Source organism: Oncorhynchus mykiss, chromosome 11 (genome assembly GCF_013265735.2).
Source record: "Oncorhynchus mykiss isolate Arlee chromosome 11, USDA_OmykA_1.1, whole genome shotgun sequence".
Taxonomy (NCBI): Eukaryota; Metazoa; Chordata; class Actinopteri; order Salmoniformes; family Salmonidae; genus Oncorhynchus; species Oncorhynchus mykiss.
The window spans coordinates 51,304,506-51,331,583 of record NC_048575.1 but is presented as its reverse complement, the minus strand read 5'-3'; the positions used below and the strand labels follow the sequence as shown (position 1 = coordinate 51,331,583).

At 44.5% G+C, this 27,078-nt stretch overlaps 1 protein-coding gene across 1 annotated transcript; it reads right to left on the bottom strand.

Annotated features, from left to right (window-relative positions):
* Nucleotides 1–11,356: 11,356 nt before the first annotated feature.
* Nucleotides 11,357–19,204, bottom strand: slc25a25a (solute carrier family 25 member 25a). The gene is made up of 10 exons (XM_021621244.2): nucleotides 18,898–19,204; nucleotides 16,619–16,745; nucleotides 16,413–16,500; nucleotides 16,160–16,274; nucleotides 14,664–14,822; nucleotides 13,791–13,943; nucleotides 13,503–13,610; nucleotides 13,163–13,330; nucleotides 12,909–13,059; nucleotides 11,357–12,764 (listed from the first exon to the last, which is right to left on the bottom strand). The coding sequence occupies exons 1-10, from the start codon at nucleotides 19,054–19,056 to the stop codon at nucleotides 12,580–12,582; spliced, it is 1,413 nt and encodes a 470-aa protein (XP_021476919.1). The 5' UTR covers nucleotides 19,057–19,204; the 3' UTR covers nucleotides 11,357–12,579.
* Between the last annotated feature and the right edge of the window lie 7,874 nt (nucleotides 19,205–27,078).

Sequence of the window (27,078 nt, the reverse complement as noted above, 5' to 3'; positions counted from 1 at the left end):
TTAGAGGATGATGCATCTGGAATTTATGGAGATTGTGCTCCTATTAGAGAGACAGTGAGAGAGACAGTCCCTTTGTTTAGGGTTCTTTAATATTGATTGGAGATTAACAATGTTTGCAATTCTGTGCCATGTCACTGTTAAGGTTCTCTTCCGGTGAAGGAGAGGAGGACCAATTACCCACAAAACACTCAAAGAATATGGCTGCCTAAATATGGTTCCCAATCAGAGACAACGATAAACACCTGCCTCGGATTGAGAACCACTCTAGGCAACCATAGACTTACCTAGACAACAATACTACACCACAATCCCATAACCTACAAAACCCCCAAGACAAAACACAACACAATAAATAACCCATGTCACACCCTGGCCTGACCAAAATAATAAAGGAAACACAAAATACTTAGACCAGGGCGTGACAGAACCCCCCCAACCCAAGGTGCGGACTCCCGGCCGCACACCTAAACCCATAGGGGAGGGTCCGGGTGGGCGTCTATCTACGGTTATGGCTCCGGCGCGGCACGTGGACCCCACTCCAACAAAGTCTTATTTCGCTTAATACGCATCCTTAGATATGCGACCCTCGCCGCCAACCTTGGCCTAGTAACCCTAACCAAGGGCCCCACTGGACTGAGGGGCAGCTCCGGACTGAGGCGTAGCTCGGGACTGAGGGGTAGCTCGGGACTGAGGGGTAGCTCGGGACTGAGGGGTAGCTCGGGACTGAGGGGTAGCTCGGGACTGAGAGGAAGCTCAGGCAGGTAGATGGCTCTGGCAGATCCTGGCTGGCTGGTGGTTCTGGCAGATCCTGGCTGACTGGCGGTTCTGGCAGATCCTGTCTGACTGGCGGATCCTGGCTGACTGGCGGATCCTGGGTGACTGGCGGATCTGGAAGATCCTGGCTGACTGGCGGCTTTGGCTGCTCCTTGCAGACTGGCAGCTCTGGCAGCTCCTTGCAGACTGGCAGCTCCTTGCAGACTGGCGGCACTGGCGGCTCAGGACAGACGGGAGACTCTGATGGCGCTGGGCAGACTGGAGATTCTGGCAGCGCCGGACAGGCGGGAGACCCCGGCGGCGCCGGACTGGCGGGAGACCCCGGCGGCTCCGGACAGGCGGGAGACCCCGGCGGCGCCGGACAGGCGGGAGACCCCGGCGGCGCCGGACAGGCGGGAGACCCCGGCGGCGCCGGACAGGCGGGAGACCCCGGCGGCGCCGGACAGGCGGGAGACCCCGGCGGCGCCGGACAGGCGGGAGACTCCGGCGGCGCCGGACAGGCGGGAGCACCTGTAGGGATGAGACGGCGAGACAGCCTGGTGCGTGGAGGTGGTACCGGATAGACCGGACCGTGCAGGCGCACTGGAGCTCTTGAGCACCGAGCCTACCCAACCTTACCTGGTTGAATGCTCCCGGTCGCCCTGCCAGTGCAGCGAGGTGGAATAGCCCGCACTGGGCTATGCAGGCGAACCGGGGACACCATGCGCAAGGCTGGTGCCATGTAAGCCGGCCCAAGGAGACGCACTGGAGACCAGATGCGTAGAGCCGGCTTCATGGCACTTGGCTCGATGCCCACTCTAGCCCGGCCGATACGCGGAGCTGGTAAGTACCGCACCGGACTATGCACCCGCACTGGGGACACCGTGCTGTGGAGCACAGCATAACACGGTGCCTGCCCGGTCTCTCTCGCCCCCCGGAAAGCACAGGAAGTTGGCGCAGGTCTCCTACCTGGCTTCGCCACACTTCCTGTATACTCCCCCCCAATACATTTTTGGGGCTGACTCTCGGGCTTCCATCCGCTCTGCCGTGCTAGCTCCTCATAATGCTGCCTCTCTGCTTTCGCTGCCTCCAGCTCGGCTTTGGGGCGGCAATATTCCCCTGGCTCTGCCCAGGGTCCTTTCCCGTCTAGGATCTCCTCCCAAATCCTATAATCCAGACTTCGTTGCTCCTGCTGCCGCTGCCTGTCACCACGCCGCTTGGTCCTGTTGTGGTGGGTGATTCTGTTAAGGTTTTCTTCCGGTGAAGGAGAGGCGCACCAAAATGCAGTGTGGTTATTTCGATACATGTTTAATAAAATATAAACACGAACAAATACAAAACAATAAACGTACCATGACAACCTAAACAGCCTATTCTGGTGCAAACTAACACAGAAACAGGAACAATCACCCACAAAACACTCAAAGAATATGGCTGCCTAAATATGGTTCCCAATCAGAGACAACGATAAACACCTGCCTCTGATTGAGAACCACTCTAGGCAACCATAGACTTACCTAGATAACTATACTACACCACAATCCCATAACCTACAAAAACCCCAAGACAAAACACACCACAATAAATAACCCATGTCACACCCTGGCCTGACCAAAATAATAAAGAAAACACAAAATACTTAGACCAGGGTGTGATAATCACTCAGCTTTGATTATCCAATTAACTGTCCATTTTTCCATACAAGAAGTGGTCTGAAAATAATAAACATGAATACAATGGCATCAATACTAAGACAAGCCACATTCATTTAGCAATAACAAACAAGATATGTAGCTCTCATCTGATAAAATAACCCAATGACTGAAACTAAAATACAAGTAGCTAGCAACATCAGACTAACCAGCTAACAATGCCAGATAGCTTGCATAAAAATGAGATACATAATGCTGGAATAATGACGCAAATATACTTAAACTAACGTTATTGACAACTTTGTCATTCAAACATATACCTTACTTACAGTTTTGTATTCACGCACAGCGATGAATAAATTGGTCAGAAAGGAAATGATGTCCAAAACGGAGATTTGTGTTCACAACAGTAGGTGGCGAGCTGCACTTGGTAATGAACTAAACACTCTAACAGCTTATGATAGCTTTGACGTCATCACTGAGTTCTTAAAGGGACAGGCTTTCTTACACAGCTGCCCCAATTGTCTGCTACAACATTGTAACCATATAGAAAGTCTGTTCTAGGTGACCAGGTTCTTCTGCATCGTAATCGAGGATGGCTGGGAGCTGCACCAGCCGGGCCACTGGTCGTAGGTAAGTCTAACACTTGGCCTGGATAGCAGCTGTCCTAATACGTCCATCAGCTCCAGGGTAAGTTTGAGTCACCTTCCTGACAGACCAGAGAGCTCGAGGGAGCTGATTGTTCACGATGAGAACCACTTGATCCACAGTAAGTTTCCTCCCGTCCTTACTCCACTTCTGTCTTTCCTGTAGACTTAGCAAGTTATAGCGAACGAACTGGGACCAAAAGTGATCGGCAAGGACTTGGCTATATCTCCAGCGGCGTTTCACTAGGATGTTACTGGAGTCATACAAAACCTGAGGAAGAGATGCATCATAGTGTCCCATGAGTAGGAGGCTGTAGGAGGCTGTGTAACGGGATCTGGTTTCGCGACATCTGAGATGTTCCTTCAGGTGGGGGGCCATCACTTTGAAGGCCTAACGCAGTTGTCGGTCTCTTCCAACGAAGTTCATACCATTGTCCGAAAGAAGCTCAAAATGGTTGCCTCGATGTGCAATGAAGCATCTTAGAGACATCAGGTAGGCCTTGGCATCCAGGCTCTCCAGGAGGTCCAGGTGGGTGCAGCGGCTGCTCAACACTTTTGTAGACGATGCCCCATCTCTTTTCATTGCGTCATCCGATATTTATGTTGAATGCTCCGAAACAATCCACTCAGGGACAGTAGACGGGTGGCTTGTACAGTCGCAGACAAGCAGGAGGTAGGTCTGCCATTTGTATTTGTATATATTATGGATCCCCATTAGCCAAGGCAGCAGCTATTCTTCCTGTGTTTTGCCAAAATTAAGGCAGTTATGCCATTTTAAAAACATTACAATACATTTGTAACAAAATTCACAACACACTAAGTGGATCTTCAGGTTTTACACGCTATCTTTGGAATTGCAAACAGGTGTGCTGAAACTCCCAGATGGCTTCCCTTCCCCACAGAATCCAGTATCTATGATACAGTTCCGCCAGAACCCTCTCTGGGCTGGGATGGAGGAGAGTCTTGTCGAAATCTTGAATGAGTAGCTTGGTCAGCGGATCCAAGATGATGGGGTGCATAGCATCCATCTCCAGGTGCTCTGCTCTTCATAGTCTACCGCCAACTCTAAGGAGTCCTGAATCCTTATCATACTCAGGAGACAAGGGACCCAGATGACTGTTAGAAGACCGGTTTGACATGTTGGCCTTGACCTCTTCAGGAAACTATTCCATCTGAGCTTGCTTCAGGAGGAGATTCTCTATGTAGTCTGCTGCTCGCTAGGTGAACTGGAGAGTGGATTGGTCGTGCTGTGTAGGGATCTAGTTGTTGCCTTCATGAGGTCTTTCCATGTATCACTTGCTGATATCTGGGAGCTGAGAACTAGGACTGACAGACATGTCCGCAGAAGGCTGATTTTTTCAGTATTCTGTCATCAGTCGGAAGCAACAGACATTGAAGGCCACTGATCTGTTGGAGGAACTCAGGGCCTTGGTACCATCGATGTGGTTGGACCAGCTCTTTCAAGGTCTTGCCCCGAGTGACATCATCAGCCAGGTTGTTTGCGAAATCCATTTACCTCCAGTTGGCTACATCTTTAAGGTTCTGAATCTCTGCAACACAGAGCCATATCCTCTCTCTGATGCATAACAGAATATGTGGAGGTCTCTGGTCGACTTTGGATTGTCAGCATATGGTGGTGCGTAAGTTCTGGGGAGTTCCACCTGGACAAGGTCAGGAATGTCTTGTTCCCAGACAATCCATCTGTCCAGCAGGCTCTGAGGTTGAATGGAGTCGTCCCAAACTATCCCTTCCTTCCACAGGTCCTGGATGAGTACCTTGGCTCAGCTTGTGAAAGGCCTAGTGAGTCGTATTGATGGACGAGCATGCTATAGATATTACTCATTGTAGGTTTGGAGCTCTCCACAGTGCAGTGCTTGTATCCCAGGGAGTCTCTGAGGCAGTTCCAACTTAGCCCCAGGGTTGGTTCCTGGAGATCCGTGCTATTTTGGGAAAGCCACAGTTCTCTTCTTTCCTATCTTGCCCCGGGCAGTAGGTGCTCGATGACAGCTGGTACATTGCTAGCCCACTGGTGTATCTCAAAGCCTCCAGTATGGAGCCACTGCCACAGTCCATTAACAATGTTTCTTGCAAGCCTCCCGGGTGGCGCAGTGGTCTAAGGCACTGCATCACAGTGCTAGCTGTGCCACCAGCTCTGTCATAGCCGGCCGCGACCGGGAGGCCCATGGGGTGACGCACAATTGGCCCAGCGTCGTCCGGGTTAGAGAGGGTTTGGCCGGCAGGGATATCCTTGTCTCATTGCGCACTAGCAACTCCTGTGGTGGGCTGGATGCAGTGCACGCTGACCAGGTCGCCAGGTGTACGGTGTTTCCTCCGACACATTGGTGCGGCTGGCTTCCGTGTTGGATGTGCATTGTGTCAAGAAGCAGTGCGGTTAGGTTGGGTTGTGTTTCGGAGAACGCATGGCTCTCGACCTTCACCTCTTCTGAGTCCATACGGGAGTTGCAGCGATGAGACAAGACTGTAACTACTACCAACTGGATACCACGAATGTGGGGAGAAAATGGGGTTAGAAAACACTGTTTCTTGCTTCATCGGCAGAGGGGATGCTTCAAAGGCAGTTATCCACGTAGAATGACTCCTCGGCGGACTTCACAAGCTCTATGTTGTCCTGAATGTGTCTTGCTGAGCATAGATGGCGCAACAGGGACTACAAGTTGTGCTGAATCGCAAGACCTCCCACTCATAGATGCTCGGTTCTTCAGTTCTATTCATGTTCCAAGGTGAGCTGGGGGATGTCTTTCTCTCTGTGAACGGGGCCGCATGGATGGGTCAGGTGCGTTCTCATGTGTTGGATCTATATCTTCTGGTGGTTAACTCAATCCGGCTTGAAGGACCATGAATTAGAGGATGATGGCTCTGGAATTTTTACACTGATTGAGTAGTAAGTTATGGAGATTGTACTCTTATTAGAGAGATGGTGAGAGAGACAGTTCCTCAGTATATGGTTATTTAATGTTGATTGGAGATTAACAATGTATGTTTTCTGATATGACCTTAAAAAAATCTATGCTTGTTTTCTCATGCACCATTGACCCAGGAAAATGTGCCCTAGTGGGTGTCAATCCCCTGGACATTCATGTGGCAGAGTTTAAACACTATGTCCAGAGAGAGACAGAGGTGGTGAAGGTGGCTAGGGATGTGGTGAAGGAGCTTGAGGAGCTGCCATCTTATGGCCCACTGGCCCTGGCTGAGGTGGGCTAGCTTGGTTATATCTAGAAACACTTTTTGTTTTTGTTTTACTATTCTATTAGAAAACAGTACAACATTAATATCAATTCATAGGGACTAAGGGCCCTTTCGTAAAATGTGTTTAAGATTGGAAAAACATTATCAGGTTCTTGTTTTTTACATTGGAACATTTGTTTTTGTTTCTATGCTACGTGTGTTTGAGGAATTGCATACAGTATATCTCTACGAGGCCTGATTCCGTGTGTAAGAGTTGCCTCAGAAACTCCTTCTTCTGCGTCTTTCTCTGGAGTACCGCCTGAGGGAGTCCTCTCAGGAAGCCATCCAGGAGCCTGTCACTACAGGATCCCCTCCCCCCGCGGGACAATGAAAAGTTGTTTCTCCCTTTCCTCCTCAACCTCCTCATCCTTACTTAAGCCGGCCTCCCTAACAGGTAACCACTCTCTTCAAACCTTACAGATATTTTATGTATGTTTATGGATCTGAGGTAAAAGCAGAATGATAATATTTTTTTTAAGGTCTGTTCTCCTGATAAATGTAACATTTTACAGGCACATTTGAGGTCAGGCTCCTGGGATGTGAGGACTTGCTGAAATCCTTGCCAGGACGAGGCCAAATAACCAGCGCATCATCTGCTCCGGATAGCCCAACAGATTCCAAAGTTGACAGCCAACCTGATCACACAGAAGACCTCTTCTGTAAGTTCCTGTATAAAGGACCTTAGCCCTACTCATCCTTATTGCTATATTGAACATCCACTACCTCCTCCTCTCTTGCGGGGAGTGTACTGTGTATGTACGGTATTAAGTGCCCAGAGGGCTTGTGACTTCTTTGTTGAAGCTGTGGTTGCCGTGTTTGAATATCCCAAGTACTGTCCCTGTAGAACCAGCTCTTCTACATGTTATTGAAGTCAAGAAAATACAGGACAGTAATATCTGACTTTGTGTCTGGCAGTGGAGATGAGTGCAGTGTTGAAACTGTATAACAGAGTGGTGGGTTGCACCCACTGGAAACCCCTGAACAAGCAAGCTTCAGCATCCAACTGGAGCAGGCAAGGAGTGTCAATAGAGTGGGCAATTGATATTCTCATTGAAGTGGAAAGGATGACTATTAGAGCTAGTTCTTTTACAGAACACCAGGAGGAGCCATTGTTCTTCCTCTACCTGGTCGTATGGGAACTCAATGGAATGTGTTGTACATAGTCTGAATTTGTCTGTATTGGTAAAAGGTCATATTAATTCTCAGTTGGGAGATTAAACATATATTTCATATTTGGACCCCCACAGTCTTGGGAGCTGAGGATTGGGGTCTTCTGGCAAGAATGGAGGGTGACGTGTGCAGTCAAGTACCTGCGCCTGGAAGAGTTCCTGGACAACCAACAACATTTTCTGTGTTTGTGCCTGGAGCCCCAAGGTACACTGTTCACTGAGGTGTGATTTGTTTATAGTTCCGAATATGAGATGGCATAGCCACAGTGCGGCCTATCAATCAGATATCCATATGTTACACACTACTTAATTTTCTGGTGGCTTTGCAGATTAATTTAGTCAAACCTGTGATTGAGCGCCAACCCAATCAAAGGTGCATTTTTTTCAAAAGAGAAAGTTACTCTGTGTCACCTGCTTTGACCCTTTAGTCACAGATCGAATAGGCCTACTCATGTTACTGTTGATGATATTGTGTTGATGGATTGAACTCAGTGTTCTTTTCCCTCCACTCAGGGAAGAACTTCCTAAGTGTTGCCCAGATGAACAGGAACTTTGCCACATGGGGCCATCTGATGATGAGTGTCCTGCCTCAATGCAGTTCCTTCACCACTTTGAGTCTGTCTACTTCCTCTGATGTTGTGGTCAACCTGCCACTTTCCACCAATAAGGCCACTCTTAACCCCCTTACTGCCAGGGTAAGAGAAAGCACAGTGCTGCCCATGCAAACACAATACAGACAACGTGTGCATTAAGAACACCAACTGTAAAACAGTTATTGTGTGTTATGTGTTTATAAGAATATTTGGTTATGGGAGTATATGTAATATCATTATCACTGCATGATTTCCCTGACTATATACATGACCAACACTGTGTTTCTCTTTTCGCTTAACGTAAGTGAAGAGCAGCCATCTAAAACGTCTAGCACTGACCAGGGAAGATGCATCCCCAACATGATCTCAATAGCACAGAAAACACCACAAATTCCTACTCTGACAGAAAAAGTGGTGAACACCTCTACCAGCTCCACTGAACAGAAAACTGGGGTAGTCAAATGTCATTTTGGTAAAGTCTTGTGCATAGAGTCCTTTAGAAGACTTTGATGAAATGTTATTCAAATGAATGACAGGTTTTGTGGAAATTCTTACATAGGGACCAATTGTTTATTGATTTAAGATGGTTTATTGTTTATTGTCAGCGCGCTGGAGAGGTTCCAACAAACTTAATGCACCATAGTGAACGTCAAATACACAGATAAATAACCACAAATACACAGATATGTAATGTTATATAGTTTCAATGACTGGACATAAAACAGAATAAAGCCTTCTCTCTATCAAGCTTTTAACCCTCACACTGTCTGTACATGCAGCTTCTTAAGAGGAATACAGACAAAAAACTGGGAGCCGGAGGGGGAGACGCAAATTAAGTCAAGGGCGAGCAATTTTTCAAGCTAGTTTTAGTTCAAGTCATTTTCAATCAATGCTTTTAGATATACACTACTGTTCAAAATGGTTTATCAAACCTCAGACAGAGCATCCCGGAGTTACGTCTTCACTATTGACGTTGAGACTGTTGTTTTGTGGGTACTATTTAATGAAGCTGCCAGTTGAGGACTTGTGAGGCATCTGTTTCTCAAACTATACATGCTAATGTACTTGTCCTCTTGCTCAGTTTTGCACCGGGGCCTCCTACTCCTCTTTCTATTTTGGTTAGAGCCAGTTTACGCTGTTCTGTGAAGGGAGTAGTACACAGCGTTGTACGAGAGCTTCAGTTTCTTGGCAATTTCTCGCATGGAATAGCCTTCATTTCTCAGAACAAGAACAGACTGACGAGTTTCAGAAGAAAGTTATTTGTTTCTGGCCATTTTGAGCCTGTAATAGAACCCACAAATGCTGATGCTCCAAACACGCAACTAGTCTAAAGAAAGCCATTTTTATTGCTTCTTTAATCAGAACAACAGTTTTCAGCTGTACTAACATAATTGCAAAATGATTTTCTAATTAGCCTTTTAAAATGATAAACTTGGATTAGCTAACACAACGTGCCATTGGAACACAGGACTGATGGTTGCTGAGAATAGGCCTCTGTACGCCTATGTAGATATTCCATTTAATAATCTGCCCTTTCCAGCTACAATAGTCATTTACAACATTAACAATGTCTACACTGTATTTCTGATCAATTTGATGTTATTTTAGTGGACAAAAAATGATTTTCTTTCAAAAACAAGAACATTTCTAATTGACCCCAAACTTTTGAACAGTAGTGTAGATGCATCAGCCGTATCTTTGAGATGCTTGTGGGAGAATAACTTATATTTTGTAACTTAACCCCTATGTACTGTATCTATTTGACCAACAGACTATAGACTGGGATGCACTGCTAGCAAAAAAATGTCAACCTCAGTTTCTGCCAAAAATCAAGAAGTCTGTGGATGTCAGTAATTTGACAGCGACTCTCCAGCCGACCCGGCCACCTCCTCCCGTGTCCTGCAGCCTCTCCCCTGAGCAGCAAGATGCTGTCACAGACTGACTTCTCAGCTCTGCATGGATGAAGCAGTCAGAGACAGAGGGTTGCATCTTGGTCATGAAACAGTTGCATGAACAGTTCCCTAGCACAACCTTGACTGACATTAACTGAATGTATGGCACCCCAATGGTACATAGAAGTCAACACCAACAAACCCAAATCAGCAGGATAAATGAATGCAACCCTGGTATTGTTGTGCCATGAATGATTCTGACGTCCTGGTTCTATGATTATAGTGACATCCAAAAATGAACACTATTGTGTAATGCTCTGTTGAATGGATTTCACTCAAATGAAAATGGCTGCCATCTACAAAACATAAAGGAATTTAATGAGAGGTCTATGGGGACAGAATTTGGCATGCTTTGTGGCCTTTGCTTATTTTGCTATTGTCATGGGGACTACTCTGTCTCCATCAGAAAGATACATGCTGCTGTTTCTATGCTCCACTGTGAGAGGCCTTGCCCACTGCCTTGACTGAGCAAATGAAAAAGGCTGTTTATTCTTGTTACAATACGTCCTTTTCAAAAAAGAAATTGCGTCTTTAGATGAAAAATGCCATGTTCTTATACTGTGGCAAGAAAAAGTATGTGAACCCTTTGGAATTTGCTGGATTTTGTCAGATTGTGTGTGCAACTGGTCAACAGAAGCACAAGTCGGACGCAACAGCAACAAATGCTCTCCATCCAACCTCACTGAGCTCGAGCTGTTTTGCAAGGAGGAATGGGAAAAAATTTCAGTCTCTCGATGTGCAAAACTGATAGACATACCCCAAGCGACTTACAGCTGTAATCGCAGCAAAAGGTGGCGCTACAAAGTATTAACTTAAGGGGGCTGAATAATTTTGCACGCCCAATTTTTCAGTTTTTGATTTGTTAAAAAAGTTTGAAATATCCAATAAATGTCGTTCCACTTCATGATTGTGTCCCACTTGTTGTTGATTCTTCACAAAAAATGCAGTTTTATATCTTTATGTTTGAAGCCTGAAATGTGGCAAAAGGTCGCAAAGTTCAAGGGGGCCGAATACTTTCGCAAGGCACTGTATCCTCTCACTTTAGCCAGGCAAATTCTCATCAAAACTCAGAACAGAATTAATCTTGTTTCGCGACAGTACCAAACACCGGGAATCTTCCCCTTCAGTTGGTCCATTTTCAGCTACCCCGGTAATTATTCCTTTCAATGGCACCCTTTTCTTGATAAAGCAATAACGATAGGCCAATACAATGTATGTGTCGCACAAACTCAAGGTTAATAAAAACGTGTAAAAACACTGAATCTTTGAAATACCCTTATTGAACATCCACGTACAAGTAAGGGGACACACTCAAGGAGTCAAGAAATACACCAAAGACGTGAATATTACATATCCTTTTAATTTATTTGCTCAAAGAACATTGTACCAAATGGTCTATTAAAAAAATGATTTAACCAAAGTTGAAGTGGTTTCCAACTTTGTATCTAAAGTTAATGCAAAACCTTCAAATGTGTCTCCAGTATTAAAGTGCATTAGTGTTAATCTACACAAAGCTCTGAAATCAAGTTTTGGTTTTAGGTACAAAGACATTGATTAAGTGACCTGACAACCAAAACAGAAGCAATTCATTTCGATAATAAAACAACCAATATAAACACAAACGATTAATATATGAGGACAAATAGGCAAAATTGACTCAATAATTTAAAGTTCCTGTGAACTTATTTTGCAAACATACCCACTTCTTAATACATAATAATGGTAAATATGGCTCTTCAGTTAGTTTTCCAAAACAAGTCAAACTTCTGAGCATAAAGCCAGTTACTGCCGTGTTCTGAACAAAAACGTAATGATGTCACTGTCAACGTCAGACAAAAAAAACAGAATAAATATTAGATCGATGTGGACATCAATACTTCACTCAATCAGAAATGCAGCATCAATTCAGTCAGAAACGGCAGTGCGAATAAATTAGTCATCTGTAAGGATTGAGAAGGGAAAATATTCACCACATGTGCTTTTGTCCTATTGTCTACATACAGGGAAGGGAACACTAATTAATATAAATGTTCATTTCAGGCAAAGACAAAAGCAGGTGTGGGGAAAGAACCAATAACTACTCAGAAAACCTGTTAATGCCAAGGAAAATGTCTGAATACATTAGACTGGGCATAACTGAAGTGGTTTCTACTTAAGGGGACTGGTGCAGTTTGAATTGTTGCATAACCTGATTTACTGAGAGAAACCATAGAAACAGGACAATTTTCAGAGGCACTATACCACAAACTGGCAACAAGAATTGGTCCCCAATTATGGTGTTACTCACTCAGTTGGGTAGATATTCAACCAACATTCATTATAGAATTCTGGTCTTAACTCAACAATTGAGCATCTAAATAATAGCAGCAATAGCAATATTGAGAGAAGCTCCCCCTTCCCTCTGTTTCAGCTCACAGAGTTGATACCATTTCATTCTGTTGTCCCTTGTTCTCCATCTTCTGGCATTCACAGAATGAGATGGCTCCATAAACCTCAAGTAGCAAGAGTCACAGATTTCTTAGCCTCAACTGAGGGGTTGAAGATCCATTCAGATGTTGGGTGTCACCTCATCTCGACTTAACTCCCAGCGACATTTTCAGGTTCTCGTACACCACATAGCTGATGCTGACAGCTGGAATGACCTTCAGGAAGTTAGGGGCCAGGCCCCTGTAGAGACCAGTGGCCCCCTCTGTCTGGATGATTTGTTTGAAGAGCCCTGACATTGTCATCTGTGGGCTGCCCTCCAGCATGGCTATAGGAGATAAATGGCAGTTAGCATTAGAGCCAAGGAACAGAAAAACTTGTAGTCATTTATAACCTAATCTAAATAAAAATGAGGAAAATATGATATATTCCAATAAGCAGTGAAAATTAGGTGCATTGTTGAAGCTCTCACCTTGTGCCTGCATGCGGGTCCTGACCAGGGCCAGGGGGTAGCTGGACAGCTGACCACAGGTGCTGGATACTGTGCCACATCCAAGCAGAACTAACACTCCCGGGTCAGTACTGTTGGCGCCATACTTCTCTAACCAAGAGTTCTTCAATGTCTGTGGAAAAAGGAACATATTCAGAGACTATTCCAAATGGAGCCTCCAATGCAGTGAAAACATGTAACTAGAGATTTGTAAAAGCCTTCTCTGGGTCTCTTACCTCATACACAGCCAGGTCTATTCCAGCATAGGGGATGATGCCCATCATGTTGGGGATGAAGCCCTTGTAAAAGGCACGTAGTCCCTCTCTCCTGAAGATGCTCTTTGCACAGTCAGAGATGCCAGAGTACTGACCAGTCTTTCGCAGGGCAAGCCGTGTTTTCAGAACCTGGTGAGCAGGGAAAAAAAACTGAAAACCTAGCAGGTGGCATGTAATCGGAACGAAAACATTGGCATTACAAACTTTCAAATCACAAGTGTTTGTCCTCATCCTGATAACAATCACAGGTGTAATCGTCCCTATCTGTAATGACAGAGGGCGATGACTGACGGCTGCTCACCTCCATGGGGTAGATGGTGCTCTGAGCGATGACGCCAGCCATCGAGCCAGCTACAAAACGCTCCAGGATGCCAAGTGTCTCCTTATCACTGCCAATCAAACGCTTGATCTACATCAGTGTCCGTTGAAAGAAAAGTGAGGGGATGAGATAAGATAGACACCGTTAGAACATAAACTTGGTCATCACATACAGAATTTAGATGGAGTTATAATAAACGGTATAGCGGTCCAGACTTCCCCTAAATTAAGTAAAATGATACAGGAGTAAGTGTTGCATTGCATGTAGTACCTGCTCATAGGCCATGAACTTGATGGCAGATTCAGGGGCGATTTTGATAATGTTGATTCCATTCCCTCTCCACAGCGACCTCATCCCACCTTCTTTGATCATCTGGGTGAGCCCACTCATGATGCACATGTTGTTGCTACGGGAACCATGGACCTGACAAATCAAGAATATAAAATGTTTATATCATACAGAAGTCAAATGACCAATTAGATAATTGGGGCCGTATTCCGACTTGATCTGTGTGCTTAATGTTCAGCCAAGTCTCCAATTGACGTCAATTAATGATTTAGACGAACGTTTACGTTGTGCAAGCTTATTATAACTCTGAATCGGGCCCTTCCTCCTCAAAACATTTAGTCAGTTATTTAAGTAATGAGGCATTCGCTCAGAATGTGAGTACAATGTGGAACAAGTCAAAGTGTACTGGGGTCAGTTGCACCAACCCACAGATGACTTGTTCAAACAGACCCACTGACGTCAATCAGGAGTCCACACTTTGCTATCACGTAAAATCCTATCTACTCACTCCTGACTTATCTGCCGCTGCAGCCAATCACATCTCAACAGAGAAGGTGTGCTGGCTCTCAGCCACAGTAATTGGTCGGCTGGATGAGCCAGGGGGGAACAAACAGCTACTAGGACCCTTGTCCCCATGTTTTGGCACATTTACATACTCATTAACCCATGTATGACTCTTAGGTAATCGCTCTTGCAACTGTTCTGTTATTTGCCTACAAGTTATGCAAGATGCCCACTTTCACTCAACAATGAACAGGTAATTAAGGACAAGGTGTACCATTCCTAGGACTTCAAGTGTTGTTGGGAATACAGGGCTGTGGTGGTAACTAGGACAGTAGATCAAGGGCTTCTTACCTGCATGAGTACTTTGAGTCGGTCTAAGGGGGCGGTGAATGTTCGGGACACTGCTCCTGCACCTCCGCCTGCTACCAGATGCCTCCACCACATCCCTGTCAGTTTCTCCTCTGTCGTGAAGTCATCGGGCACCATCAGATTGTCACCTACGTCAAACAGCTAGAGCAGACAGATTGAACATTAGTATAATTATCCACTACTCGCCCATTTAGTTTGTCCCAAAATACATTAGTTATCCAAGAGCAGCTGCAACAAGAAGTTGAGTCAAGCTATAAGGGGTGAGCTGACATTTTCAGTGTGTGGGATTTCTAAGGCCTCATGTTTACACAAACCATTCACCTAGAGGTGACTAGAGACAAGCAGTATTGACAGCTAAATGTGCGTCAGAGAAGACTCTGCCCTCATCCCTTTAGAGCAAAGGTCGCAGGTTATGAGGCTTTAGGTCAGTTGACTTAATGTTCCGAGTTAGGAAGCAAGTTGGATTCTACACGTTTCCTGTTCTGTTATTTTTGGGACACTTCTGTGTAATCAGACATTAAACCAGTTAACACATAAGGGTGCTTCTGCTTTAATGCCGTGGTTCGGGCTTGACGTGCACTCCTGATATTATGAGGGTGAAGACTGAGGGGAATGTTCCCTCCTTGTAACACTGTTTGTTGCACAATGACCATCTAGGTCAGCCAGGGAGCCTCCCCAGACATAGTTTAAGTCCCAAGAGAGGTGCCTTTGCAAAATCCATACCAGAGTACAGGCTTTATCCCTCTATACCATGCCAGCACCAAATCACTAACTGAAAGCTATTTAATGATAGGCAAGAACTTAGAAAATTGGCAGCACCTGTTATGCAAGTGTAATTAATACTACTGCCACATGTTAGTCTGGCCAAAGTGACTCAAGAGTAAATGCTGCTTGACATTTTGCCTGGCCTTTGTGTTAGGTGGTCATCTCATCTCCAAGGGAGTATGTCTGAATATTTTTAGCCCCAGCTCAACCTATAAAGGCTGTTCTGTAGCTTTTGGCACATTGGAGAGGTAAGCAGGCTAAGATTTAGAAGCTGCCTCGCTCATTAATGCGTACAGTATTTCAATACCCCACCCACACGCTGCCCAAGATCACACTGTCCCATGAAGGTGGCTCTAAGAAGGCAGGGGAACATTTCATTCTCCTCCTACCTCTTTACAAATGTGATGATCTTACATAAGGGATAATTAAACCTGTATCGACATTTTATATAAGGGTGTAATTAATTCAACCCGTATTTTTTTTAGCATACTCTTGTATTCAGAGCTTTCCTGTCCTACACCAATTAGTAACAAATAATATTAATTGGTGACACACATCCATTCGGTGTTGATCAATACAATAGGATTAACATCCCCATTCACAATATTGAACTTTAAAGGCTATTGTCAGTGGATACAGTGTACTCAAATTCATGTTAAATATAATTCAATTCTCTGCTTTGTGGATAGCTATTTCACATCCTCCCTCCTCACCGTGGAGTGTTTCCAGTATAGGGTGATCTCAGGGATGTTGTTCTCTTTGGGCTGTAGCAGAGGGTAGTTGCTCCACTCATTCCAGTCGATGGTCATTGTTCCATTCTTATCCATGCTATTTAAAACATTTAAAAAAAAAAGATTAAAACAAAACCATAAACTCTTGAGAATATGAATCAAACTGGTAATAATAGCTATACTTACAACATTGACCAAAATCATAAGGAAACACCGTTTCATCCTAACACCTTACCTCTGTAGGACCTTCTCTGCATGCTGCTGGGATATGTGAACACCAAGGTCCTGGAGAGACTGCATTATCTCCTTAGAATCCATTTTATCTGAATCATAATGGAAGACAATTAATCACAATTCCACCTGAATCCAAACAAAATGTGTATTTTATGGTAGCTTAGGCATGTTCTAAAACTAAGTTCGGATTTGTGCATAATAGCATACCAGCTCTCCTTCTGTCCAGGTTCTTGAAGACGAGTTTCAGATCTTTCTCCTGATCTTGCAAATAGTGAACAAACTCCTCAAAGACCATCTGCCCATCCAGGTCATTGTCTGCACTTTTCACCGCTTTCTGCAGGGGCAAAAAAAAACGAAATTATCAACAAAATTGCTTTCTTATAACAGACACCATGGAGGACAATAGAAAATCAAACAACAAAAGTAAACCCAAGACTGGAGCTTATCTGGAGGGGGACAATACTAATTGAATGCATGTAAGCACCTGACAGGAGGGTAAGGTGACTGTTGTGTGAATCATGTCAAACAGTGCATTTCTCATCACCTCAATATCCAGCCAAGACAAAGCACTTCAACAATGTCTCTGATCGAGGCAAAGAACACCAAGGCCCTATGTTGAAAGCCATTGACTCAAACCTAGGCTAACCCGTCCCTCATTCAACTATTTTGTCCCATGTTTAAATGGCATTCAACGTGTATTCACTTTCAAAATGTGACATTAGGCCTGTAACATGGACAGAAAGAAGGCTCCCAATGGGAGCGGTGTCACACGTAACTGCCAAAATGTGACATTAGGCCTGTAACATGGACAGAAAGAAGGCTCCCAATGGGAGCGGTGTCACATGTAACTGCCAAAATGTGACATTGGGCCTGTAACATCGACAGAAAGAATGCTCCCAATGGGAGCGGTGTCACACGTAACTGCCAAAATGTGACATTAGGCCTGTAACATGGACAGAAAGAAGGCTCCCAATGTGAGCAGTGTCACACGTAACTGCCAAAATAAAGGGAACATTTTAGTAAATGAGGGACACAAAGCATATTGAAAGCAGGAGCTTCTACACAGGTGTAGTTCCTGAGTTAATGAATCAGTTGACCCAAATCATGATGGGATGTTGTGTATAACACTACTCAGTTGCCCATTATTTTGGCCACCATGGCTAAGAGCTCAGTGACTTTGAAAGAGCAGCCTCAAAGGAGCGTTAAAGGATGTGTGTCAGTCACCAGATCTCAACCCAATTGAACATTTATGGGAGATTCTGGAGAGGTGCCGGAGACAGCGGTTTCCACCGCCATCAACAACTCTCCAATAGAGTAACAGACACTTGTAGAATCTATGCCAAGGCGCATTGAAGCTGTTCTGGCGGCTTGTGGTGGACCAACTGTTAAGATACTATGTTGGGGTTTCCTTTATTTTGGTAGATACCTGTAGTTCAAGACAGTAGAGCAAATAACACCAGGCCAGCAACTCAACTGCTGATGCCTCAGTCTATTTTAGACCAGGTAGGTCGACGGGCTTAGCACAAGTTGGCAGGTCAACTTGTCATTAAGGATATAGATACATGTCCACGACACTAATACCTATGCCTGAAGACACGAGGGATCGAATCACGATGCCAACCTCGGCCAAGAACATCATGTCTTGCCTCTGTGGGTCACGCAGTCTTTCGGGTCAATTAACTAGTCCGCATGCATGGGGTGGCAGGTAGTCGAGTGGTTAGAGCGCTGAACAAGGCAGTTAACCCACTGTTCCTAGGCCGTCATTGAAAATAAGAATTTGTTAACTGACTTGCCTAGTTAAATAAAGATAAAATAAAAACTGTAATTTAACAATTCCATCATGTTTCAGTGATTTCTTCATGTGCCTAATTGACAACCCTGAATCTGCTGGTTTAATGCTTAGGGTCACTGATATGCAATTAGACTAATAAGAGGCACATTTAAACTTAAAACTAGAAGCGGTTGCCGGACAAAGCCCAATACACAATCAATGTAGAGAACAATAATAAATTGTCTATGCCTTCAGTGTCAGATTGTTTTATAATTCATAAACTGTAGAGTCAAAGAATTCTAACATTGATGAAGCAAATGCAAATTCATTTTTCAAATATATTAATGAATATCAGGGGCCACATTTATCCCTCGGGGGAACTCCTTGAGTAGGGGCTTAGAGTTTTTAAAGCCTGTCTACATAATGTTATATGAAATTACGTGATCTATCTTGAATTCCATGGGTCTGAATCATTGTTGCATTCAATTCCTGCTGAAACCTTTAAACATTATGGTCTGATGTGGTGGATTACATGCAACACTATGCAGTAGGTGAGATTTTGACAAACACAGACTACAGGAAAGTACGACAGAATTGTTAACAAAACGTATAGTTTAGGAAAAAGACAAATTAAATCACTCAAAATGTAAAACTTGCTGTGAAGTTTGCAGAAGCATATAAATACATGTGTAAAAGAATAGAGTGCAAGTCTTACCTTTCGCCATTTCCGATAAATTGAACATTCTTGGGACGGTAGAAACACACTCAATTTGAAGAGCGATTTCAGCTCCGATGGTAGTCCATTGGACTCATAATACTCGAATTCAATAGGATCCGAATTCGGAACAGGCACATAAAGGCACAGGCCAAGCATGTTTAAATGTAAGATAAAGCCACTCCACAATAAATAAATAAATAAAAAGTACACCAAAGATTGATCAATTCCCTAGGCGTGTTACTATTAAAACGCCGGTAAAGAAGTGCCTCGTGTTATAGAAATCTATGAAACCACACCCTTCTGAAAATAGAGCCATTTTATTGGCTACTATGATGATCTTTTTGTCCCCTCTCTCGGTAACGTCATTTGCTATCGACCAATCACTGCATCATTCAATTGACAAGCATTGATCTTGCGTGAAAGCTGCTCAATGACCCCCAACCCCTCCCTCAGACTAATGTGCCACGTTCATGTCCTATTCAGGAACTAGGAAACTCGGAAATGTCAGACTTGCTAACTGGTTGCACGCGTACTGCGTTCAACCAGTCAGCAAGTCGGATATTGCCGAGTTTCCTAGTTCTGACTAGTAGTTGTACGCAGCATTAACCCTCTCTTACCCCAAGCTACCGTTTGTTAGCCTACTATAGGCTATATTTTGGGAAAATAACAAACGTTTCCCGTTTGGAGATTCATCATGCCTTAATTGAAATTTGTGATATGTTAGTACTACAGGTTTTATAAGCAGAGTTTTACAAGGTGAAGGCCTATATGCTGCTTTTTACAATACATCATATACATTATGTTATTAGATTGAAATTCATTAAATTCTTTATTTTCATCAATGTTTGTCATTCTATATTGTCATTTAAAGCTGATTGATTCTACCAGCAAGATGGTCTGAGTTCAGCCAACACATCATAATAGCAACTTTCTGAAAATGTCCGGCTAAGACAGAACAAGCAGATCCTTAGATTGTTCCTTAGATTGTTATTTAGCCTGGTAGTAACAATGTTAACAACTGCAGGAATGATGAGATAACAAACTGTGCCTTTTATCAAATCAAATCAAATTGTATTTGTCACATGCACCGAATACAACAGGTATTACAGTGAAACGCTTACTTACAAAGCCCTTAACCAACAATGCAGTTTTAAGAAAAATAAGTGTTACGTAAAAAATAGATAAGTAAAAAATAAAGGTCCAATGCAGCTGTTTTTTTTTCTCAATATAAAATAATTTCTGAGTAACAATTAAGTACCTTACTGTGATTGGTAAAAAAATATATATGTTATATATATATATATATATATACACACTTTTTAGCAAAGATACATTTCTCAAGCAAGAGTTTTGCTAGGACAGTCTGGGAGTGGTCTGAGTGGGGAGAGGCAAATTGAAAACTATCTGTTATCGGCAGAAAGGTTCAGAAATCTACTTCTTATCGGTCTATTAACTAATTTACCATCTGGCGATGTCATCAGGCAGGCCAAAGCTCCATCTCACCAAAACAGGCAGACATTTCAGGCAGTCTTTTCAAACAGCTTTTGCACTAAAATGGCATTATCATCATTTTCACATTTTCACGGTATTATTCAAGCTCATAGTGTGGAAATACAGTATATATAAAACACAGGTCAATTTTTGACTGCACTGGGGCCTTTAATATCGATACTGCAAATGGAATGTATTATAAAAGGCTTAATAGTTTGGGTGGTTGGCTTTCTCCAGAGAATAAAAAGTAATCAACAGATTCAAACTTTTATATTAGTTTAAAAAAAATGGGGTTTGTATGTCCTGCGAGGTCTGCATTTGTCCTACCAGACCACCAGGTACTATGGAACACCATGAGGTTGTATGTAATAAAATGATGACGACATGCCTGGTGACAAGCGCCAAGTGACGGATGTGCTGGAACAACGTCAAGGTTTTGGGTTAAACCATGTGGTGGACAGACAGCTGAGTTCAGGGGCGGTCTTGGGCAATAATTTGGCCCTGGCATTTTCTCCACACCAGCCCACATCACTGCTCACTCCCCCAACTCACTTTTGGGGTGACAATTAGACTATAGTTGCTATATTTTACTGTAAAAATAGGAATCAGAATTTCCAGAATTGTTTTTGGTTCAATTGAGATGAATTACATAAATCTTTATGTGCACTAACTAATATCATAGGCTAATTAATTTGGGGTTCAACACACGAGGAAGTGGAAACTCAAAACACATTGACTATAATACTCACTGCTAGTAGCCCTTTTTTCATCCAACAGCAAATGTAATGTCCTAAAAAAACATTGCAGTTGTAGGCTACTACCCATGAGACATTTTGTGCGCCACTCCATATCTCAAAGCCATATCAAATATCTTGGTTGTAAAATACTTGCTACTGAGCTGTATATTCAATAAACAAATACCTACAGAAAGCTGATACACTCCCCTCTCTTCGACAGGGACAAGGGGACGAAGCTTCCTAAGCTGTGTGTTTCACGGCACACGGGATGGTTGGCGGAGCCAGGTTCCAGATCAGAGCCAACTCCCGCACTCGCTTTGAGGAGCGTGTGACAGTTCAGGTACCATGTTATGCGGTGATACGCACTGTGTCTCCAGTGCGCATTCACAGCCAGGTGCGCTCGGTGCCAGTTCTCCGCACTTGCCTTGCGAAAATGAGCATCTAGCCAGGATGGGTTGTGCTGGCTCAGCGCTCCTGGTCTCCAGTGCGCCTCCTCGGTCCAGGATATCCTGCGCTGGTTCTACGCACTGTCAAATCAAATCAAACCAAATTTATTTATATAGCCCTTCGTACATCAGCTGATATCCCAAAGTGCTGTACAGAAACCCAGCCTAAAACCCCAAACAGCAAGCAATGCAGGTGTAGAAGCACGGTGGCTAGGAAAAACTCCCTAGAAAGGCCAAAACCTAGGAAGAAACCTAGAGAGGAACCAGGCTATGAGGGGTGGCCAGTCCTCTTCTGGCTGTGCCGGGTGGAGATTATAACAGAACATGGCCAAGATGTTCAAATGTTCATAAATGACCAGCATGGTCCAATAATAATAAGGCAGAACAGTTGAAACTGGAGCAGCAGCACGGCCAGGTGGACTGGGGACAGCAAGGAGTCATCATGTCAGGTAGTCCTGAGGCATGGTCCTAGGGCTCAGGTCCTCCGAGAGAGAGAAAGAAAGAGAGAAAAAGAGAATTAGAGAGAGCACACTTAAATTCACACAGGACACCGAATAGGACAGGAGAAGTACTCCAGATACAACAAACTGACCCTAGCCCCCCGACACATAAACTACTGCAGCATAAATACTGGAGGGTGAGACAGGAGGGGTCAGGAGACACTGTGGCCCCATCCGAGGACACCCCCGGACAGGGCCAAACAGGAAGGATATAACCCCACCCACTTTGCCAAAGCACAGCCCCCACACCACTAGAGGGATATCTTCAAGCACCAACTTACCATCCTGAGACAAGGATGAGTATAGATCTCCGCCACGGCACAACCCAAGGGGGGGGGGGGGGGGGGGGCGCCAACCCAGACAGGATGATCACATCAGTGACTCAACCCACTCAGGTGACGCACCCCTCCCAGGGACGGTATGAGAAAGCCCCAGTAAGCCAGTGACTCAGCCCCTGTAATAGGGTTAGAGGCAGAGACAGCAAGGGCGGTTCGTTGCTCCAGAGCCTTTCCGTTCACCTTCCCACTCCTGGGCCAGACTACACTCAATCATATGACCCACTGAAGAGATGAGTCTTCAGTAAAGACTTAAAGGTTGAGACCGAGTTTGCGTCTCTGACATGGGTAGGCAGACCGTTCCATAAAAATAGAGCTCTATAGGAGAAAGCCCTGCCTCCAGCTGTTTGCTTAGAAATTCTAGGGACAATTAGGAGGCCTGCGTCTTGTGACCGTAGCGTACGTGTAGGTATGTACGGCAGGACCAAATCAAAGAGATAGGTAGGAGCAAGCCCATGTAATGCTTTGTAGGTTAGCAGTACAACCTTGAAATCAGCCCTTGCTTTGACAGGAAGCCAGTGTAGGGAGGCTAGCACTGGAGTAATATGATCACATTTTTTGGTTCTAGTCAGGATTCTAGCAGCCGTATTTAGCACTAACTGAAGTTTATTTAGTGCTTTATCCGGGTAGCCGGAAAGTAGAGCAGTGCAGTAGTCTAACCTAGAAGTAACAAAAGCATGGATTAATTTTTCTGCATCATTTTTGGACAGAAAGTTTCTGATTTTTGCAATGTTACGTAGATGGAAAAAAGCTGTCCTTGAAATGGTCTTGATATGTTCATCAAAAGAGAGACCAGGGTCCAGAGTAACGCCGAGGTCCTTCACAGTTTTATTTGAGACGACTGTACAACCATTAAGATTTATTGTCAGATTCAACAGAAGATCTCTTTGTTTCTTGGGACCTAGAACAAGCATCTCTGTTTTGTCCGAGTTTAAAAGTAGAACGTTTGCAGCCATCCACTTCCTTATGTCTGAAACACATGCTTCTAGCGAGGGCAATTTTGGGGCTTCACCATGTTTCATTGAAATGTACAGCTGTGTGTCATCCGCATAGCAGTGAAAGTTAACATTATGTTTTCGAATGACATCCCCAAGAGGTAAAATATATAGTGAAAACAATAGTGATCCTAAAACGGAACCTTGAGGAACACCGAAATTTACAGTTGATTTGTCAGAGGACAAACCATTCACAGAGACAAACTGATATCTTTCCGACAGATAAGATCTAAACCAGGCCAGAACTTGTCCGTGTAGACCAATTTGGGTTTCCAATCTCTCCAAAAGAATGTGGTGATCGATGGTATCAATAGCAGCACTAAGGTCTAGGAGCACGAGGACAGATGCAGAGCCTCGGTCTGATGCCATTAAAAGGTAATTTACCACCTTCACAAGTGCAGTCTCAGTGCTATGATGGGGTCTAAAACCAGACTGAAGCATTTCGTATACATTGTTTGTCTTCAGGAAGGCAGTGAGTTGCTGCGCAACAGCCTTTTCTAAAAATTTTGAGAGGAATGGAAGATTCGATATAGGCAGATAGTTTTTTTCTGGGTCAAGGTTCGACTTTTTCAAGATGCTTAATTACTGCCACTTTTAGTGAGTTTGGTACACATCCGGTGGATAGAGAGCCGTTTATTATGTTCAACATAGGAGGGCCAAGCACAGGAAGCAGCTCTTTCAGTAGTTGAGTTGGAATAGGGTCCAGTATGCAGCTTGAAGATTTAGAGGCCATGATTATTTTCATCATTGTGTCAAGAGATATAGTACTAAAACACTTGAGCGTCTCTCTTGATCCTAGGTCCTGGCAGAGTTGTGCAGACTCAGGACAACTGAGCTTTGAAGGAATATGCAAATTTAAAGAGGAGTCCGTAATTTGATTTCTAATAATCATGATCTTTTCCTCAAAGAAGTTCATGAATTTATCACTGCTAAAGTGAAAGCCATCCTCTCTTGGGGAATGCTGCTTTTTAGTTAGCTTTGCGACAGTATCAAAAAGGAATTTCGGATTGTTCTTATTTTCCTCAATTAAGTTAGAAAAATAGGATGATCGAGCAGCAGTAAGGGCTCTTCGGTACTGCACGGTACTGTCTTTCCAAGCTAGTCGGAAGACTTCCAGTTTGGTGTGGCGCCATTTCCGTTCCAATTTTCTGGAAGCTTGCTTCAGAGCTCGGGTATTTTCTGTGTACCAGGGAGCTAGTTTCTTATGAGAAACGTTTTTAGTTTTTAGGGGTGCAACTGCATCTAGGGTATTGCGCAAGGTTAAATTGAATTCCTCAGTTAGGTGGTTAACTGATTTTTGTCCTCTGGCGTCCTTGTGTCGCCAGTGTGCCTTCACAGCCCAGTGCGTCCTGTGCCAGCGCCCCACACTTGCCGGGCTAAAGTGAGCATCCAGCAGTCCAGTACGTCCTGTGCCTCCTCCCCGCAATCGCCCTGAGGTGCGTGTCATCAGCCCGGTGCCACCTGTACCGGTCCCACGCATCAGGCCTCCAGTGCGCCTCCACAGTCCAGTACGTCCTGTGCCTCCTCCCCGCACTCGCCCTGAGGTGCGTGTCATCAGCCCGGTGCCACCTGTACCGGTCCCACACATCAGGCCTCCAGTGCGCCTCCACAGTCCAGAGCTTCCGGCAACAGTTCCTAGTCCAGAGCTTCCGGCCAAAGTTCCCAGTCCAGAGCTTCCATCGACGGTTCCCAGTCCAGAGCTTCCGGCGACACTTCCCAGTTCGGAGCTTCCGGCGACGGTTCCCATTCCGGAGCCTCTGGCGACGGTCCACGGTTCGGATTTTCCGGCGACGGTTCCCATTCCGGAGCCTCTGGCGATGGTCCACAGTCCGGATCTTCCGGCGACGGTTCCCATTCCGGAGCCTCTGGCGATGGTCCACAGTCCGGATCTTCCGGCGACGGTTCCCATTCCGGAACCTCTGGCGACGGTCCACAGTCCGGATCTTCCGGCGACAGTCCACAGTCCGGAACCTCCTGAGACGGTCCACAGTCCTGAACCTTTGGCGATGGTCCACGGTCCGGAACCTCCAGCTCCATGGCCAGAGCCTTATCCTGCGCCGATACCCAGTCTAAGCACGGCGTCCAGCTCCAAGGTCAGAGTCTTCTTTTGCGTTGGTGCCCAGTCCAGGCACAATGTCCAGTCCTGGTCCATGTCACGTCCTGGCCATAGAAAGGTTTGGTGGATGAGGAATAATAGTCTAAGGCTGTTTTTCATGGTTCGGGTTAGGCCCCTTAGTTCCAGTGAAGGGAAATCTTAATGCTGCAGAATACAATGACATTCTAGATGATTCTGTGCTTCCAACTTTGTGGCAACAGTTTGAAACAGTTCCTGTTTCAGCATGACAATGCCCATGTGCACAAAGTGAGGTCCATACAGAAATGGTTTGTCGAGATTGGTGTGGAAGAACTTGACTGGCCTGCACAGAGCCCTGACCTCAACCCCATCGAACACCTTTAGGATGAATTGGAACACCGACTACGGGCCAGGCCTAATAGCTCAAAATCAGTGCCCTACCTCACTAATGTTCTTGTTGCTGAATGGGAGCAAATCTCTGCAGCAATGTTCCAACATCTAGTGGAAAGCTATCCCAGAAGTTTGGAGGCTGTTATAGCAGCAAAGGGGGGACCAAGTCCATATTAATGCCCATGCTTTTGGAATGAGATGTTCGATGAGCTAAGTCTACATACTTTTGGTCATGTAGTGTATATTAGTGATTTATTTTTCATTAATCTTAAAGAATTGTTAGAATGTTTCTTACACTTTGACTTTACTGAGTATTTTGTGTAGATCATTGACCATTTTTGTTATTATATGCATTTTAATCCCACTTTGTAACATAATAAAATATGAAGATATCCAAGGGGGTGAATACTTATGATAGGCAGTGTACCTACCAATGACTGTATGAGGAACATACCCACATATGAGGAACATACCCACCTCTGCAACGTGGTCTCAGAGCATTTCATATTATTTTGTACGTAAATCTGAGACATTTAATTTAGTATGATATTTTCATTTTCATATGGTATGTATTAATTTGTTTATGTCCATCATCCATTTAATTTGTACAATATGTTACAATTTGCATAATGAACAATATGCCACAAATTTGCAAAACGTGATATGTTGCGAATTCCAATTTGATATGGCTAACACTAGCTACGTGGCTAGGTAGCTAACGCTTAGCTAACGCTAAATACACATATTTAGCAGATGTTATTGCGGGTGTAGCAAAATGCTTGTGATCGTATGTAACCCAGTGGAGGGTGCTGAGGTGAGGAAGGCTCATAATATTAACCTGGAAACTATGTGTTTGATGTATTTGATACCATTCCACTTATTCCACTCAAGCCATTACCACGAGCCTTTCCTCCCAAATTAGTGTGCCACCAACCTCCTGTGATGTAACCATACCAAACGTAACATATTATACTAATTTGCATGTCTCGGATTTACATTTACTATGTTAAATCTAGTCTATGACACCAGTCCAACCTCTTATGCATAGCCACAAGGGGTCGTATTCAGGTCGTTCGATGGGAGCACGAGCCAACACTGTCAATGACGCCTGACCATACAGGGGCGGAGCTAATTAAACAATGAAGGGATTCGATTATTGGGCCGGGTTATCCCAGTGAGAGGAGTTTGTTTCGGGTAAAAAGTGATTGCA

Bases quoted from the DNA above. Each gene is read 5' to 3' on its own strand.
- slc25a25a (XM_021621244.2), bottom strand. From the start codon at position 19,056: ATGCTTGGCCTGTGCCTTTATGTGCCTGTTCCGAATTCGGATCCTATT. The intron at 13,944-14,663 runs GTAAGAAGCCCT...TTGATTTGTCAG, and splicing joins GACTCAAAGTACTCATGCAG to GTCCATGGTTCCCGTAGCAA. The intron at 12,765-12,908 runs GTGAGAGCTTCA...TATCTCCTATAG, and splicing joins GACCCGCATGCAGGCACAAG to CCATGCTGGAGGGCAGCCCA.